Raw genomic sequence first — 15,893 nt, forward strand, 5'->3', positions numbered from 1 at the left:
TCAATGAACTTTTTAGTGAATTGATCCTCCAACCATGATTTTGAAGAAACAACAAAAGTCGATTCGTATGAAATTCTGCTAAATGTGAAGACTGAGCAAGTACCAAGATATCGTCCAAATAAGGAAATACCACAATACCCTGTTCTCTGATTACAGATAGAAGGGCACCGAGAACCTTTGTAAAAATTCTTGGAGCTGTTGCTAGGCCAAACGGCAGAGCCACAAACTGGTAATGCTTGTCTAGGAAAGAGAATCTCAGAAACTGATAGTGAGCTGGATGAATCGGAATATGCAGATATGCATCCTGTAAATCTATTGTAGACATATAATGCCCTTGCTGAACAAAAGGCAGGATAGTCCTTACAGTTACCATTTTGAATGTTGGTATCCTTACATAACGATTCAATATTTTTAGATCCAGAACTGGTCTGAAGGAATTCTCCTTCTTTGGTACAATGAAGAGATTCGAATAAAACCCCAGCCCCTGTTCCAGAACTGGAACTGGCATAATTACTCCAGCCAACTCTAGATCTGAAACACATTTCAGAAATGCTTGAGCTTTCGCTGGGTTTACTGGGACACGGGAAAGAAAAAATCTCTTTGCAGGAGGTCTTATCTTGAAACCAATTCTGTACCCTTCTGAAATAATGTTCTGAATCCAAAGATTGTGAACAGAATTGATCCAAATTCCTTTGAAAAAACGTAATCTGCCCCCTACCAGCTGGGCTGGAATGAGGGCCGCACCTTCATGTGGACTTAGAAGCTGGCTTTGCTTTTCTAGAAGGCTTGGATTTATTCCAGACTGGAGATGGTTTCCAAACTGAAACTGCTCCTGAGGATGAAGGATCAGGCTTTTGTTCTTTGTTGAAACGAAAGGAACGAAAACTATTATTAGCCCTGTTTTTACCCTTAGATTTTTTATCCTGTGGTAAAAAAGTTCCTTTCCCACCAGTAACAGTTGAGATAATAGAATCCAACTGAGAACCAAATAATTTATTACCCTGGAAAGAAAGGGAAAGTAGAGTCGATTTAGAAGACATATCAGCATTCCAAGTTTTAAGCCATAAAGCTCTTCTAGCTAAAATAGCTAGAGATATAAACCTGACATCAACTCTGATAATATCAAAAATGGCATCACAGATAAAATTATTAGCATGTTGAAGAAGAATAATAATGTTATGAGAATCATGATCTGTTACTTGTTGCGCTAAAGTTTCCAACCAAAAAGTTGAAGCTGCAGCAACATCCGCCAAAGATATAGCAGGTCTAAGAAGATTACCTGAACACAAATAAGCTTTTCTTAGAAAGGATTCAATTTTCCTATCTAAAGGATCCTTAAAGGAAGTACCATCTGCCGTAGGAATAGTAGAACGTTTAGCAAGGGTAGAGATAGCCCCATCAACTTTAGGGATTTTGTCCCAAAACTCTAATCTGTCAGACGGCACAGGATATAATTGCTTAAAACGTTTAGAAGGAGTAAATGAATTACCCAAATTATTCCATTCTGTGGAAATTACTTCAGAAATAGCACCAGGAACAGGAAAAACTTCTGGAATAACTACAGGAGATTTAAAGACCTTGTCTAAACGTTTAGATTTAGTATCAAGAGGACCAGAATCCTCAATTTCTAATGCAATTAGGACTTCTTTAAGTAAAGAACGAATAAATTCCATTTTAAATAAATATGAAGATTTATCAGCATCAACCTCTGAAACAGAATCCTCTGAACCAGAAGAATCATTAGAATCAGAATGATGATGTTCATTTAAAAATTCATCTGGATAAAGAGAAGTTTTAAAAGACTTTTTATGTTTACTAGAAGGAGGAATAACAGACATAGCCTTCTTAATAGATTCAGAAACAAAATCTCTTATGTTATCAGGAACACTCTGAACATTAGATGTTGATGGAACTGCAACAGGTAATGGTATTTTACTAAAGGAAATATTTTCTGCATTAACAAGTTTGTCATGACATTTAATACAAACAACAGCTGGAGGAACAGCTACCAAAAGTTTACAGCAGATACACTTAGCTTTGGTAGTTCCAGCACCAGGCAGCGATTTTCCTGAAGTATTTTCTGACTCAGATGCAACATGAGACATCTTGCAATATGTAAGAGAAAAAAACAACATATAAAGCAAAATTGATCAAATTCCTTAAATGACAGTTTCAGGAATGGGAAAAAATGCCAAAGAACAAGCTTCTAGCAACCAGAAGCAATGAAAAATGAGACTTAAATAATGTGGAGACAAAAGCGACGCCCATATTTTTTTAGCGCCAAATAAGACGCCCACATTATTTGGCGCCTAAATGCTTTTGGCGCCAAAAAATAACGCCACATCCGGAACGCCGACATTTTTGGCGCAAAAGAACGTCAAAAAATGACGCAACTTCCAGCGACACGTATGACGCCGGAAACAGAAAAGATTTTTTGCGCCAAAAAAGTCTGCGCCAAGAATGACGCAATAAAATGAAGCATTTTCAGCCCCCGCGAGCCTAACAGCCCACAGGGAAAAAAAAGTCAAATTTTTAAGGTAAGAAAAAATGATTGATTCAAACGCATTATCCCAAATATGAAACTGACTGTCTGAAAATAAGGAATGTTGAACATCCTGAGTCAAGGCAAATAAATGTTTGAATACATATATTTAGAACTTTATAAAAAAAGCGCCCAACCATAGCTTAGAGTGTCACAGAAAATAAGACTTACTTACCCCAGGACACTCGTCTACATGTTGTAGAAAGCCAAACCAGTACTGAAACGAAAATCAGCAGAGGTAATGGTATATATATAAGAGTATATCGTCGATCTGAAAAGGGAGGTAAGAGATGAATCTCTACGACCGATAACAGAGAACCTATGAAATAGACCCCGTAGAAGGAGATCATTGCATTCAAATAGGCAATACTCTCCTCACATCCCTCTGAAATTCACTGCACGCTGAGAGGAAAACCGGGCTCCAACCTGTTGCGGAGCGCATATCAACGTAGAATCTAGCACAAACTTACTTCATCACCTCCATAGGAGGCAAAGTTTGTAAAACTGATTTGTGGGTGTGGTGAGGGGTGTATTTATAGGCATTTTGAGGTTTGGGAAACTTTGCCCCTCCTGGTAGGAATGTATATCCCATACGTCACTAGCTCATGGACTCTTGCTAATTACATGAAAGAAATATATATATTACATTATATATATACTATATATATATATACATACTGTGTGTATATATATATATATATATATATATAATAAAACATTTTTTTTCTATGTGAAGAACATTGGAATGTAAAATAGGCATAATGCTTTGTTTGCACGCTTTAGGTCTAACGTGGTGTCGGGTTAGTGCACTTGCACAATTAGTTATCTTAAGTATTGATAAAAATATTAATTATTATAGATACTGTAAAATATACTTATATATTCTAGGGATTTTTAAGAATATTTTAGTACATCTATAATAATTATTTAAATTAATTATTAATATTTTTCAATATTTTATATTTAATAAATACATAACTTATGTAGGCTTAGTGCACATGAAGAATTAGTGTACTAATGTCGGGTTAGCGCACATAAATATTAATAACTACTGTCGGGCTAGTGTGCAAGCAATAAGTGTTAGGTTGTTTTCTTCTGCACTCTTCATTGAAGTCAATAGGGAGAAAAAGTTAGCACTGTCGCGAAATCCAAAGTCCTTTAGTCGGGTTTTGCTCAAGTGCAAAAGTTTTACTTTCAACTTATAAAACGTGTGTTAACCCGTGCGTGCAAAATCTTTACTTCTGATGGTGTTATTGTTCGAGCGAAAAGCTCTCACTAGTTCGCCATTTGTAATCTGGCCCTGTATATTTATAATATACCCACAGCTCCTATAGCTTTAAAAGTAAGGGTTTTTTCAGCCATATCAGTCTCGCCAGCTTTTCAGTGGTGAGATTTGTGATTGTGAAAAATCTATTGAATGTCCAGTTAAACTTAATTACAGATGTATTATTTAAAGTTCATACACAGAAACCATTTTTGTTTTAGTGAACGCACATCTATGTTGTGTAAACATACTTTAAATACAGCTCCCCCTCCCCCACTCCGATCGGACATGAGTGGCAATGTTGTTGTACTTTTGTTTAAACTGAGATCCCTATTATTTCCTATGGGAGACACATCGCCACTCATTAGAACAGAGAAGAGTCGGTCCACTTTCTTTTAGAACAATGCCAGACAGATTGCCAGACTGGCGAGGCCAATAAGCAATTTCTTGTGGGTCTGATGATGCTTTGTTCATCTGGGCCCCAGAGAGAAATAGCTACTTGTATTGAGAGAGACTAATATTGTTAGGTCCCATTCTATCTCCGGATTGTGTGTGTGTGGAATATAGCAATTATAAGGTAACTATTAAAGTCCATTTAACACTGTAGTACCCCTAATTGTCCTCAGAAGAATACATTAGATAAGGGAAATATAGAAATCATGGTGATACTATTTTATAGCAACTCTAGGGAATTACATTTTTTTCCAACAGATAATTAAACATTTTATATTACAGTCTCAGAGAGAGGGAAAGTCCCTTTAATTACTATCTTCCTTTAATTAATCAGCTCCATAGAATAACATTGGTGAATCGTAGAGGGCTTTTACTGAATTTTGCTCATAAAAAATACGAGCAAAGTCTGGCACAAACAGTGAATATATATACTCAGGCACATATCCAGTCTTCTATCCCTCTAACCCTATCCCTCTTATTCATAATAATAAAGACAATTTTGTGAGCGGCCCAGCAGTTTAACAGTTAATAAAGGAACCACACATTGCAGTCTGCATTGTGTAGTGTTTGCTAATTGCTCTAATTAACTTTTTCACTGCTGGGCCGCTCACAAAACTAGGATTAGAGGGAACATTGAAGTGACATACGTATACTAGTGAATCACATCACAATGTTACATGAATTCTGTGAAAGGTGCAATGGGACACTCAGGTTTAAAATCCAGAAAGAATAGGTATTTTATTTTTAATTCCATACTTGTCATAATTACACCAAGCATCATACGCTACCTGACAAAAAAGGGTTAACACAGCAAAATCCTCTAATTGCCATCTCTTAAAATGAGAAAACAGCACAAACCACACACACCACAAGCTGTCATCTCTGTCATTTCCCTCCCCCTCCGCACACACCACAATTTATCAGCTCCCTTTTTCTGCTCTCCCCTCTATGCTAACAGAAAGGTTCTTAGGTCCTTCCCTCCTGTATAATGACCCCCCTGCATCACCCCAAAAGTTTTTTTTAGATCTCCCCTTTGTCATCTGAACCCCTTTAAACATGCAGACACCAAATACATTCCATGTACAGACCACAAGATCTCATCTAACCCCGTCATGCCCCAAATGTAGGTTATCTCCCCTCCACCTTCATTATTAACTAGTTCTGTTCTTTCACGCTGCTTCCCCCACACACCACAAAATCTCATCTCAACCCCTCTAACTTAACACAAATCTCTTTCACCGCTCCTTCTGACCCATCTACACTCTTCAGTCTTGCCATTTTATTAATGGGGATGTTTATGATCATTATATACCGATGGTAAAAATCAGTGAGATCAACCACAAACCAGTGAGGTGAAAGGAGAGACGGATCATTGTTAAAAAAAAGAGCACTTTTTATTAATTTTTTCACAGGACAGAAATATGCAAAATAAACTGTGGGTGCAGCAGAGTGGTCTGCAGAACAGCATGTCACTTAGAGCTCTTCAAAGCAGCAAATCACGCAGAATACTGCGCAAGCAGAGTAGCACACCTGTCACATTACTGCAGAGCAGCAAACCTGTCACTCACACTACTGCAGGGCAGCAAACCTGTCACTCACACTACTGTATAGCAGCACACCTGTCACTCTCTCTACTGCAGGGCAGCACACCTGTCACTCACTCTACTGCAGGGCAGCACACCTGTCACTCACTCTACTGCAGGGCAGCACACCTGTCACTCACACTACTGCAGGGCAGCACACCTGTCACTCACACTACTGCAGAGCAGCACACCTGTCACTCACACTACTGCAGAGCAGCACACCTGTCACTCACACTACTGCATAGCAGCACACCTGTCACTCACACTACTGCATAGCAGCACACCTGTCACTCACACTACTGCAGAGCAGCACACCTGTCACTCACACTACTGCAGAGCAGTATGTGGGTTATGCAGAGTCTAACATGAACAGTGATGTTCTGCAGACACCCCTGGTTCACAGCTTTGGTAGACCAGACATTGTGGGAAGACATCAGACCAGAAGTCAGGAATACAGACATATATGCAGGCGTTGTGTATATACACAAGTATATATAGTTATACACACATATATATACATACACGTAGAGGGTGGGGGCTGAGGTATAATACGTCAAGTGAGAGGAGCCCCCCTCCATTAGGAAGCTTTTTATTTAACCCCCTATGTGCCAGGGCCTGACTGAAACATTGATTTGCATGCTACAGAGAGATCTTGGTAATATACTGCAGGCCACTCTGGCGACAAAGAGGCTAACTAGAGCAGGGAGGGTGTAAAGTCCATTTATTTGCACATTCAATACTTTTTGGCACTTCTATCTTTTCAGATTCCAAATTTTCCAGAATCTCAGTCCTCCTCCTCCTTGTTTGAAAGATGGCATTTGTATTGCATGAGTTATAAAACTTTCACTATGCTCAGGGAGTGGTGCTGACTGCTTTGGAAGGTTACTTTCTTTTCTAGGTGTCAATGATGGTAACATTTCAGTTACCTAATAGGTTTCGGTTCTACTATTAAGACAGGGGCTTGTCACCGTATGGGCCCCTTATACTGGAAGGAGTAGCCAGTTGGTATAGCACAACAATAAGATACTCAGCATCTAATCCACAAAAGCATGGTCATCATCACTGTACAGAGATTCAGTATCTTTACATATTGTGATGTGTCCATTACAGTGTGCAATCAGATAATTGCCAGTGTACAGATACTTGGCATCACCATACAGTACATCATGATCATTATCAGTGTTTAGATACTAAGGATCATTTTACAGTGCAACATATTATCAGTGTACAAATACTTAGCATTACCATAGCAGTAGAGCGTGCTCAGTGTATAGAGATACTTGTCATCATTAGTTTATTTTAGTGTAGGGACACTCAGCATCATTATACAGTGCAGTGTGTTTATCACCAGTGTACAAATACGCAGCATCATTATACAGCATGGAATTAGTGTATAAAAAAGTATTACTATACACTGCAGCATATTCTGCTCCGTGGGTGCCAATATAGTTCTTGGGGGGATGAAAGGCTCTACTCGGAGCCAGTAGCCCTCTCTTCATTGAAGGGATCCTCCTTTTAGATCTTGCTGTTTTCTAGATGTGAGTCAATGTGTTTGATTAATACATCATCTGGGTATCCCACTGGAAATGCCAGCTGACAAAGGGGGCAGCTCCGTACCTCTGAATCTACGGTCTCCATTAGGAGCTGTGGGACAGATAAAGAGAGACAGAAGAGACAAAGAAGATAAGTAAGAGGAACAGATAAAGATAAATCTTGTGTAAAGAAATGAAAATTAAAGGGACAGTCTAGTCAAAAATAAACTTTCATGATTCAGATAGGGCATGTAATATTAAACAACTTTCCAATTTACTTTTATTATCAATTTTGCTTTGTTCTCTTGGTATTCTTAGTTGAAAGCTAAACCTAGGTAGGCTCATATGCTTATTTTTTAGCCCTTGAAGGCCGCCTCTTATCTGAATGCATTTTGACAGTTTTTCACAACTAGAGGGTGTTAGTTCATGTGTGCCATATAGATAATATTGTGCTCACGCCGTGGAGTTACCTAGGAGTCAGCACTGACTGGTTAAAATGCAAGTATGTCGAAAAAACTGAAATAAGGAGGCAGTCTGCAGAGGCTTAGATACAAGGTAATCACAGAGGTAAAAATCAGAATTTATGCTTACCTGATAAATTACTTTCTCTTGCGGTGTATCCAGTCCACGGATTCATCCTTACTTGTGGGATATTCTCCTTCCCTACAGGAAGTGGCAAAGAGAGCACACAGCAGAGCTGTCCATATAGCTCCCCCCCTAGCTCCACCCCCCAGTCATTCGACCAAAGGTTAAGAAGCCAAAGGAAAAACCATAGGGTGCAGTGGTGACTGTAGTTTAAACAAAATTTTTTTTTTTTATTACCTGATTTAATTGCCAGGGCGGGCCGTGGACTGGATACACCGGAAGAGAAAGTAATTTATCAGGTAAGCATAAATTCTGTTTTCTCTTGCAAGGTGTATCCAGTCCACGGATTCATCCTTACTTGTGGGATACCAATACCAAAGCTTTAGGACACGGATGAAGGGAGGGAACAAGACAGGTAACCTAAACGGAAGGCACCACTGCTTGCAAAACCTTTCTCCCAAAAAAAGCAAATCTGTTCCACAGAAGCCTCATTTTTGAAAACCCATGTGGAAGCCACTGCTCTGGTAGAATGAGCAGTAATTCTTTCAGGAAGCTGCTGGCCAGCAGTCTCATAGGCCAAACGGATGATGCTTTTCAGCCAAAAGGAAAAAGAGGTAGCAGTCGCTTTCTGACCTCTCCTCTTACCAGAATAGATAACAAACAAAGAAGATGTTTGTCTGAAATGCTTAGTTGCTTGTAAATAGAACTTTAAAGCACGAACTACATCAAGATTATGCAAAAGACGGTCCTTCTTCGAAGATGGGTTAGGACACAGAGAAGGAACAACTATTTCCTGGTTAATATTCTTGTTAGAAACAACTTTAGGAAGAAAACCAGGTTTGGTACGCAAAACTACCTTATCTGCGTGGAACACCAGATAAGGTGAATCACACTGTAAGGCAGATAATTCTGAGACTCTTCGAGCAGAAGAGATAGCTACCAAAAACAAAACTTTCCAAGATAACAACTTAATATCCATGGAATGTAAAGGTTCAAACGGAACCCCTTGAAGAACTGAAAGAACTAGATTTAGACTCCATGGCGGAGCCACAGGTTTATAGACAGGCTTGATTCTGACTAAAGCCTGTGCAAATGCTTGAACGTCCGGTACCTCTGCCAGACGCTTGTGCAAAAGGATAGACAGAGCAGATATCTGTCCCTTTAAAGAACTAGCCGACAATCCTTTCTCCAAACCGTGTTGGAGAAAAGACAATATCCTGGGAATCCTAATCTTACTCCATGAGTGACCCTTGGATTCACACCAACAAAGATATTTCCACCATATCTTATGGTAGACTTTCCTGGTGACAGGCTTTCTAGCCTGGATCAGAGTATCTAAAACTGACTCAGAAAAAAACCACGCTTTGAAAGAATTAAGCGTTCAATCTCCAAGCAGTCAGTAGTGAAACTAGATTTGGATGCTTGAACGGACCCTGTATTAGAAGGTCCTGCCTCATTGGCAGTGTCCATGGTGGGACAGATGACATGTCCACTAGGTCTGCATACCAAGTCCTGCATGGCCACGCAGGCGCTATCAAAATCACCGACACCTTCTCCTGCTTGATTCTGGCGATCAGACGAGGGAGAAGAGGAAACGGTGAGAAAACATAAGCCAGATTGAAGGACCAAGGCGCTACTAGAGCATCTATCAATGCCGACTTGGGGTCCCGGGACCTGGATCCGTAGAGAGGAAGCTTGGTGTTCTCACGGGACGCCGTCAGGTCCAACCCTGGAATGCCCCATAGCTGAGTCAGCTGGGCAAAAACCTTCGGGTGGAGTTCCCACTCCCCCGGGTGAAAAGTCTGACGACTTAGAAAATCCGCCTCCCAGTTGTCTACACCTGGGATGTGAATTGCTGAGAGATGGCAGGAGTGGGCCTCCGCCCACCTGATTATTTTGGTTACTTCCCTCATCGCTAGAGAACTCTTTGTTCCCCCCTGATGATTGATGTAAGCTACAGTCGTAATGTTGTCCGACTGAAATCTTATGAATTTGGCCGCAGCTAGGTGAGGCCATGCCTGAAGCGCGTTGAATATCGCCCTCAGTTTGAGCTACAGATGGCCGAGGAATGGAATGAAGAACTCGGCAAGTAGTTAAAAGTTTCAACTTTCTGACCTCCGTCAGAAAAATTTTCATTTCTACCGAATCTATTGGTGTTCCTAGGAAGGGAACCCTTGTGAGTGGGGACAGGGAACTCTTTTTGATGTTCACCTTCTACCCGTGAGACCTTAGAAAGGCCAATACAATCTCCATGTGAGCCTTGGCTCTGTGAAAAGACGGCGCCTGAATTAAGATGTCGTCCAAATAAGGCACCACTGCTATGCCCCGCAGTCTTAGAACCGCCAGAAGGGACCCTAGCACCTTTGTGAAAATTCTGGGAGCAGTGGCTAAACCGAATGGAAGAGCCACGAACTGATAATGCTTGTCTAGAAAAGCGAACCGGAGGAACTGATGATGATCTTTGTGGATTGGGATATGCAGGTACGCATCCTTTAGATCCACGGTAGTCATATATTGACCTTCCTGGATCATAGGTAAGATTGTCCGAATGGTCTCCATCTTGAATGATGAGACTCTGAGGAATTGGTTTAGAAATTTGAGATCCAGGATTGGTCTGAAAGTTACTTCTTTTTTGGGAACCACAAACAGGTTTGAGTAAAACCCCAGCCCTTGTTCTGCAATTGGAACTGGGTGGAACACTCCCATTGTATGTAGGTCATTTACACAGCGTAAGAACGCCTCTTTCTTTGTCATGTCTGTAGACAGACGAGAAATATGGAACCTTCCCCTTGGATGGGAGTCCTTGAATTCTAGAAGATATCCCTGGGTAACAATCACTAAAGCCCACAGATCAGCCCAGGCCTGAGCGAAGAGAGAAAGTCTGCCCCCTACTAGATCCGGTTCCGGATCGGGGGCTACCCCGTCATGCTGTCTTGGTTGCAGCTGCAGGCTTTTTGGCCTGTTTACCCCTGTTCCAGCCCTGATAAGGCTTCCAGGTTGCCTTGGGCTGTGAAGCGTTACCCTCTTGCTTTGCAGCTGTAGAGGCTTAAGCGGGACCGCTCCTGAAATTACGAAAGGAACGAAAATTAGCTTTGTTTTTAGCCTTAAAAGGCTTGTCCTGGGGGAGAGCATGGCCCTTTCCCCGGTGATTTCTGAAATAATCTCTTTCAATTCTGGCCCGAAAAGGGTCTTTCCCTTGAAAGGGATATTTAACAATTTGTATTTTGACGACACATCGGCCGACCATGACTTGAGCCAAAGCGTTCTGCGCGCCATAATGGCGAAGCCTGAGTTTTTTGCCGCCAACTTAGCTAATTGCAAAGCGGCATCTGAGATAAATGAATTAGCCAGCTTTAGAGCCTTAATTCTATCCATAATTTCGTCATATGAGGACTCCGTCTGGAGCGACTCCTCCAGCGCCTCAAACCAGAAAGCCGCTGCAGTAGTTACAGGAACAATGCAGGCAATAGGTTGTAGAAGAAAGCCTTGTTGAACAAAGATTTTCTTAAGTAAACCTTCTAACCTTTTATCCATAGGATCTTTAAAAGCACAACTGTCTTCAATTGGTATGGTTGTGCGCTTAGCAAGTGTCGAAACAGCCCCCTCTACCTTAGGGACCGTCTGCCACGAGTCCCGCCTAGGGTCAGTTATGGGGAACCTTTTCTTAAAAATAGGTGGGGGGGACAAAAGGGACACCTGGTCTATCCCACTCCCTAGTAACAATATCCGCAACCCTCTCAGGGATCGGAAATGCATCAGTGTATAGAGGAACCTCTAGGTACTTGTCCATTTTACACAACTTCTCTGGGACCACCATAGGGTCACAATCATCCAGAGTAGCTAATACCTCCCTGAGCAAAACGCAGAGGTGTTCCAATTTAAATTTAAATGCTAATGAATCTGACTCTGCCCGATGAGAAACCTTTCCTGAATCGGAAATTTCTCCCTCAGGCATCAAATCCCTCACCTCCATTTCAGAGCGTTGTGAGGGTACATCAGATAAGGCTACCAAAGCTTCAGACTGCTCATAATCTGTTCTTAAAACAGAGCTATCACGCTTTGTAGGAAAAAACATAATTTATGCTTACCTGATAAATTTATTTCTCTTGTAGTGTATCCAGTCCACGGATCATCCATTACTTGTGGGATATTCTCCTTCCCAACAGGAAGTTGCAAGAGGATCACCCACAGCAGAGCTGTTATATAGCTCCTCCCCTAACTGCCATATCCAGTCATTCGACCGAAACTAGCCGAGAAAGGAGAAACCATAGGGTGCAGTGGTGACTGTAGTTTAATTAAAATTTAGACCTGCCTTAAAAAGACAGGGCGGGCCGTGGACTGGATACACTACAAGAGAAATAAATTTATCAGGTAAGCATAAATTATGTTTTCTCTTGTTAAGTGTATCCAGTCCACGGATCATCCATTACTTGTGGGATACCAATACCAAAGCTAAAGTACACGGATGATGGGAGGGACAAGGCAGGTACTTAAACGGAAGGGACCACTGCCTGTAGAACCTTTCTCCCAAAAATAGCCTCTGAAGAAGCAAAAGTATCACATTTGTAAAATTTTGAAAAGGTATGAAGCGAAGACCAAGTCGCCGCTTTGCAAATCTTTTCAACAGAAGCCTCATTTTTAAAGGCCCAGGTGGAAGCCACAGCTCTAGTAGAATGAGCTGTAATTCTTTCAGGGGGCTGCTGTCCAGCAGTCTCGTAGGCTAAGCGTATTATGCTCCGAAGCCAAAAAGAAAGAGAGGTTGCCGAAGCCTTTTGACCTCTCCTCTGTCCAGAGTAAATGACAAACAGGGAAGATGTTTGATGAAACTCCTTAGTCGCTTGTAAGTAAAACTTTAAAGCACGGACTACGTCTAGATTATGTAACAGACGTTCCTTCTTTGAAGAAGGATTAGGACACAATGATGGAACAACAATCTCTTGATTGATATTCTTGTTAGAAACTACCTTAAGTAAAAACCCAGGTTTTGTACGCAGAACTACTTTATCTGTATGGAAAATCAGATAAGGAGAATCACATTGTAAGGCCGATAACTCAGAGACTCTACGAGCCGAGGAAATAGCCATCAAAAACAGAACTTTCCAAGATAAAAGTTTGATATCAATGGAATGAAGGGGTTCAAACGGAACTCCTTGAAGAACTTTAAGAACCAAGTTTAAGCTCCATGGGGGAGCAACAGGTTTAAACACAGGCTTAATTCTAACCAAAGCCTGACAAAATGCCTGAACGTCTGGAACCTCTGCCAGACGCTTGTGCAAAAGAATAGACAGAGCAGAAATCTGTCCCTTTAAAGAACTAGCTGATAGTCCTTTTTCCAACCCCTCTTGGAGAAAAGACAATATCCTAGGAATCCTAACCTTACCCCATGAGTAATTCTTGGATTCACACCAATAAAGATATTTGCGCCATATATTATGGTATATTTTCCTGGTGACAGGCTTTCGTGCCTGTATTAAGGTATCAATGACTGACTCTGAGAAGCCACGCATTGATAATATCAAGCGTTCAATCTCCAGGCAGTCAGCCTCAGAGAAATTAGATTTGGATGATTGAAAGGACCTTGTATTAGAAGGTCCTGTCTCAAAGGCAGAGTCCAAGGTGGAAAGGATGACATGTCCACTAGGTCTGCATACCAGGTCCTGCGTGGCCACGCAGGCGCTATCAAGATCACTGATGCTCTCTCCTGTTTTATTTTGGCAATCAGTCGAGGGAGCAGAGGAAACGGTGGAAACACATAAGCCAGGTTGAAGAACCAAGGCGTTGCTAGAGCATCTATCAGCGTCGCTTCTGGGTCCCTGGACCTGGATCCGTAACAAGGAAGCTTGGCGTTCTGGCGAGACGCCATGAGATCCAGTTCTGGTTTGCCCCAACGATGAACCAATTGAGCAAACACCTCCGGATGGGGATATGGATCGCTGATAGGTGGCAGGAGTGAGTCTCCTCCCAGTGAATTATCTTGGATACTTCTAACATCGCTAGGGAGCTTCTGGTCCCCCCTTGATGATTGATGTAAGCCACAGTCGTGATGTTGTCCGACTGAAATCTGATGAACCTCAGTGTTGCTAACTGAGGCCAAGCTAGAAGAGCATTTAATATTGCTCTTTACTCCAGAATATTTATTGGGAGGAGTTTCTCCTCCTGAGTCCACGATCCCTGAGCCTTCAGGGAATTCCAGACTGCACCCCAACCTAGAAGGCTGGCATCTGTTGTTACAATTGTCCAATCTGGCCTGTGAAAGGTCATACCCTTGGACAGATGGACCCGAGATAGCCACCAGAGAAGAGAATCTCTGGTCTCTTGATCCAGATTTAGTAGAGGGGACAAATCTGTGTAATCCTCATTCCACTGACTTAGCACGCATAATTGCAGCGGTCTGAGATGTAGGCGCGCAAATGGCACTATGTCAATCGCCGCTACCATTAAGCCGATCACTTCCATGCACTTAGCCACTGACGGGCGCGGAATGGAATGAAGAACACGGCAGGAATTTAGAAGCTTTGATAACCTGGACTCCGTCAGGTAAATTTTCATTTCTACAGAATCTATCAGAGTTCCTAGGAAGGACACTCTTGTGAGGGGTGATAGAGAACTCTTTTCCTCGTTCACTTTCCACCCATGCGACCTCAGAAATGCCAATACTATGTGCGTATGAGATTTGGCAATTTGGAAATTTGACGCCTGTATCAGGATGTCGTCTAGATAAGGGGCCACTGATATGCCCCGTGGTCTTAGGACCGCCAGAAGGGACCCCAGAACCTTTGTAAAAATTCTTGGGGCTGTAGCTAACCCGAAGGGAAGAGCCCCAAACTGGTAATGCCTGTCTAGAAAGGCAAACCTTAGGAACCGATGATGGTCTTTGTGAATCGGTATGTGAAGGTAAGCATCCTTCAAATCCACTGTGGTCATGAACTGACCCTCCTGGATCATAGGTAGGATGGTCCGAATAGTTTCCATTTTGAACGATGGAACTCTGAGGAACTTGTTTAAGATCTTTAGATCCAAAATTGGTCTGAAGGTTCCCTCTTTTTTGGGAACTACAAACAGATTTGAATAAAATTCCTGTCCCTGTTCCGTCTGTGGAACTGGATGGATCACTCCCATTACTAGGAGGTCTTGCACACAGCGTAAGAATGCCTCTTTCTTTATCTGGTTTACAGATAATCTCGAAAGGTGAAATCTCCCTTGTGGGGGGGAAGCTTTGAAGTCCAGAAGATATCCCTGAGATATGATCTCCAACGCCCAGGGATCCTGAACATCTCTTGCCCACGCCTGGGCGAAGAGAGAAAGTCTGCCCCCTACTAGATCCGTTACCGGATAGGGGGTCGTTCCTTCATGCTGTTTTAGAGGCAGCAGCAGGCTTTCTGGCCTGCTTGCCTTTGTTCCAAGCCTGGTTAGATTTCCAGGCCGGCTTGGATTGAGCAAAAGTTCCCTCTTGTTTTGAAGCAGAGGAAGTTGATGCTGCACTTGCCTTGTAGTTTCGAAAGGCACGAGAATTAGACTGTTTGGCCCTTGATTTGGCCCTGTCCTGAGGAAGGGTGTGACCCTTTCCTCCAGTAATGTCAGCAATAATTTCCTTCAAACCAGGCCCGAATAGGGTCTGCCCCTTGAAAGGAATGTTAAGTAATTTAGACTTTGAAGTCACGTCAGCTGACCAGGATTTAAGCCATAGCGCCCTACGCGCCTGGATGGCGAATCCAGAATTCTTAGCCGTTAGTTTAGTCAAATGAACAATGGCATCAGAAACAAAAGAATTAGCTAGCTTAAGTGTTCTAAGCTTGTCAAGTATTTCAGTCAATGGAGTAGCTGTCTGAAAGGCCTCTTCCAGAGACTCAAACCAGAACGCCACAGCAGCAGTGACAGGCGCAATGCATGCAAGGGGCTGCAGGATAAAACCTTGTTGAATAAACATTTTCTTA

At 42.1% G+C, this 15,893-nt stretch overlaps 1 protein-coding gene across 1 annotated transcript in view; it reads right to left on the bottom strand.

Moving 5' to 3' along the window:
• Positions 1 to 5,628: 5,628 nt before the first annotated feature.
• Positions 5,629 to 15,893, bottom strand: part of TBKBP1 (TBK1 binding protein 1) — a 694,444-nt gene continuing 684,179 nt past the window's right edge. The window contains exon 9 of the mRNA XM_053697656.1: positions 5,629 to 7,486. Within this exon, the coding sequence (XP_053553631.1) occupies positions 7,358 to 7,486 (129 nt within the window). The 3' untranslated portion in view covers positions 5,629 to 7,357. The remainder of the gene's footprint in view (positions 7,487 to 15,893) is intronic.

The sequence above is a fragment of the Bombina bombina genome, chromosome 1, assembly GCF_027579735.1.
Source record: "Bombina bombina isolate aBomBom1 chromosome 1, aBomBom1.pri, whole genome shotgun sequence".
NCBI lineage: Eukaryota > Metazoa > Chordata > Amphibia > Anura > Bombinatoridae > Bombina > Bombina bombina.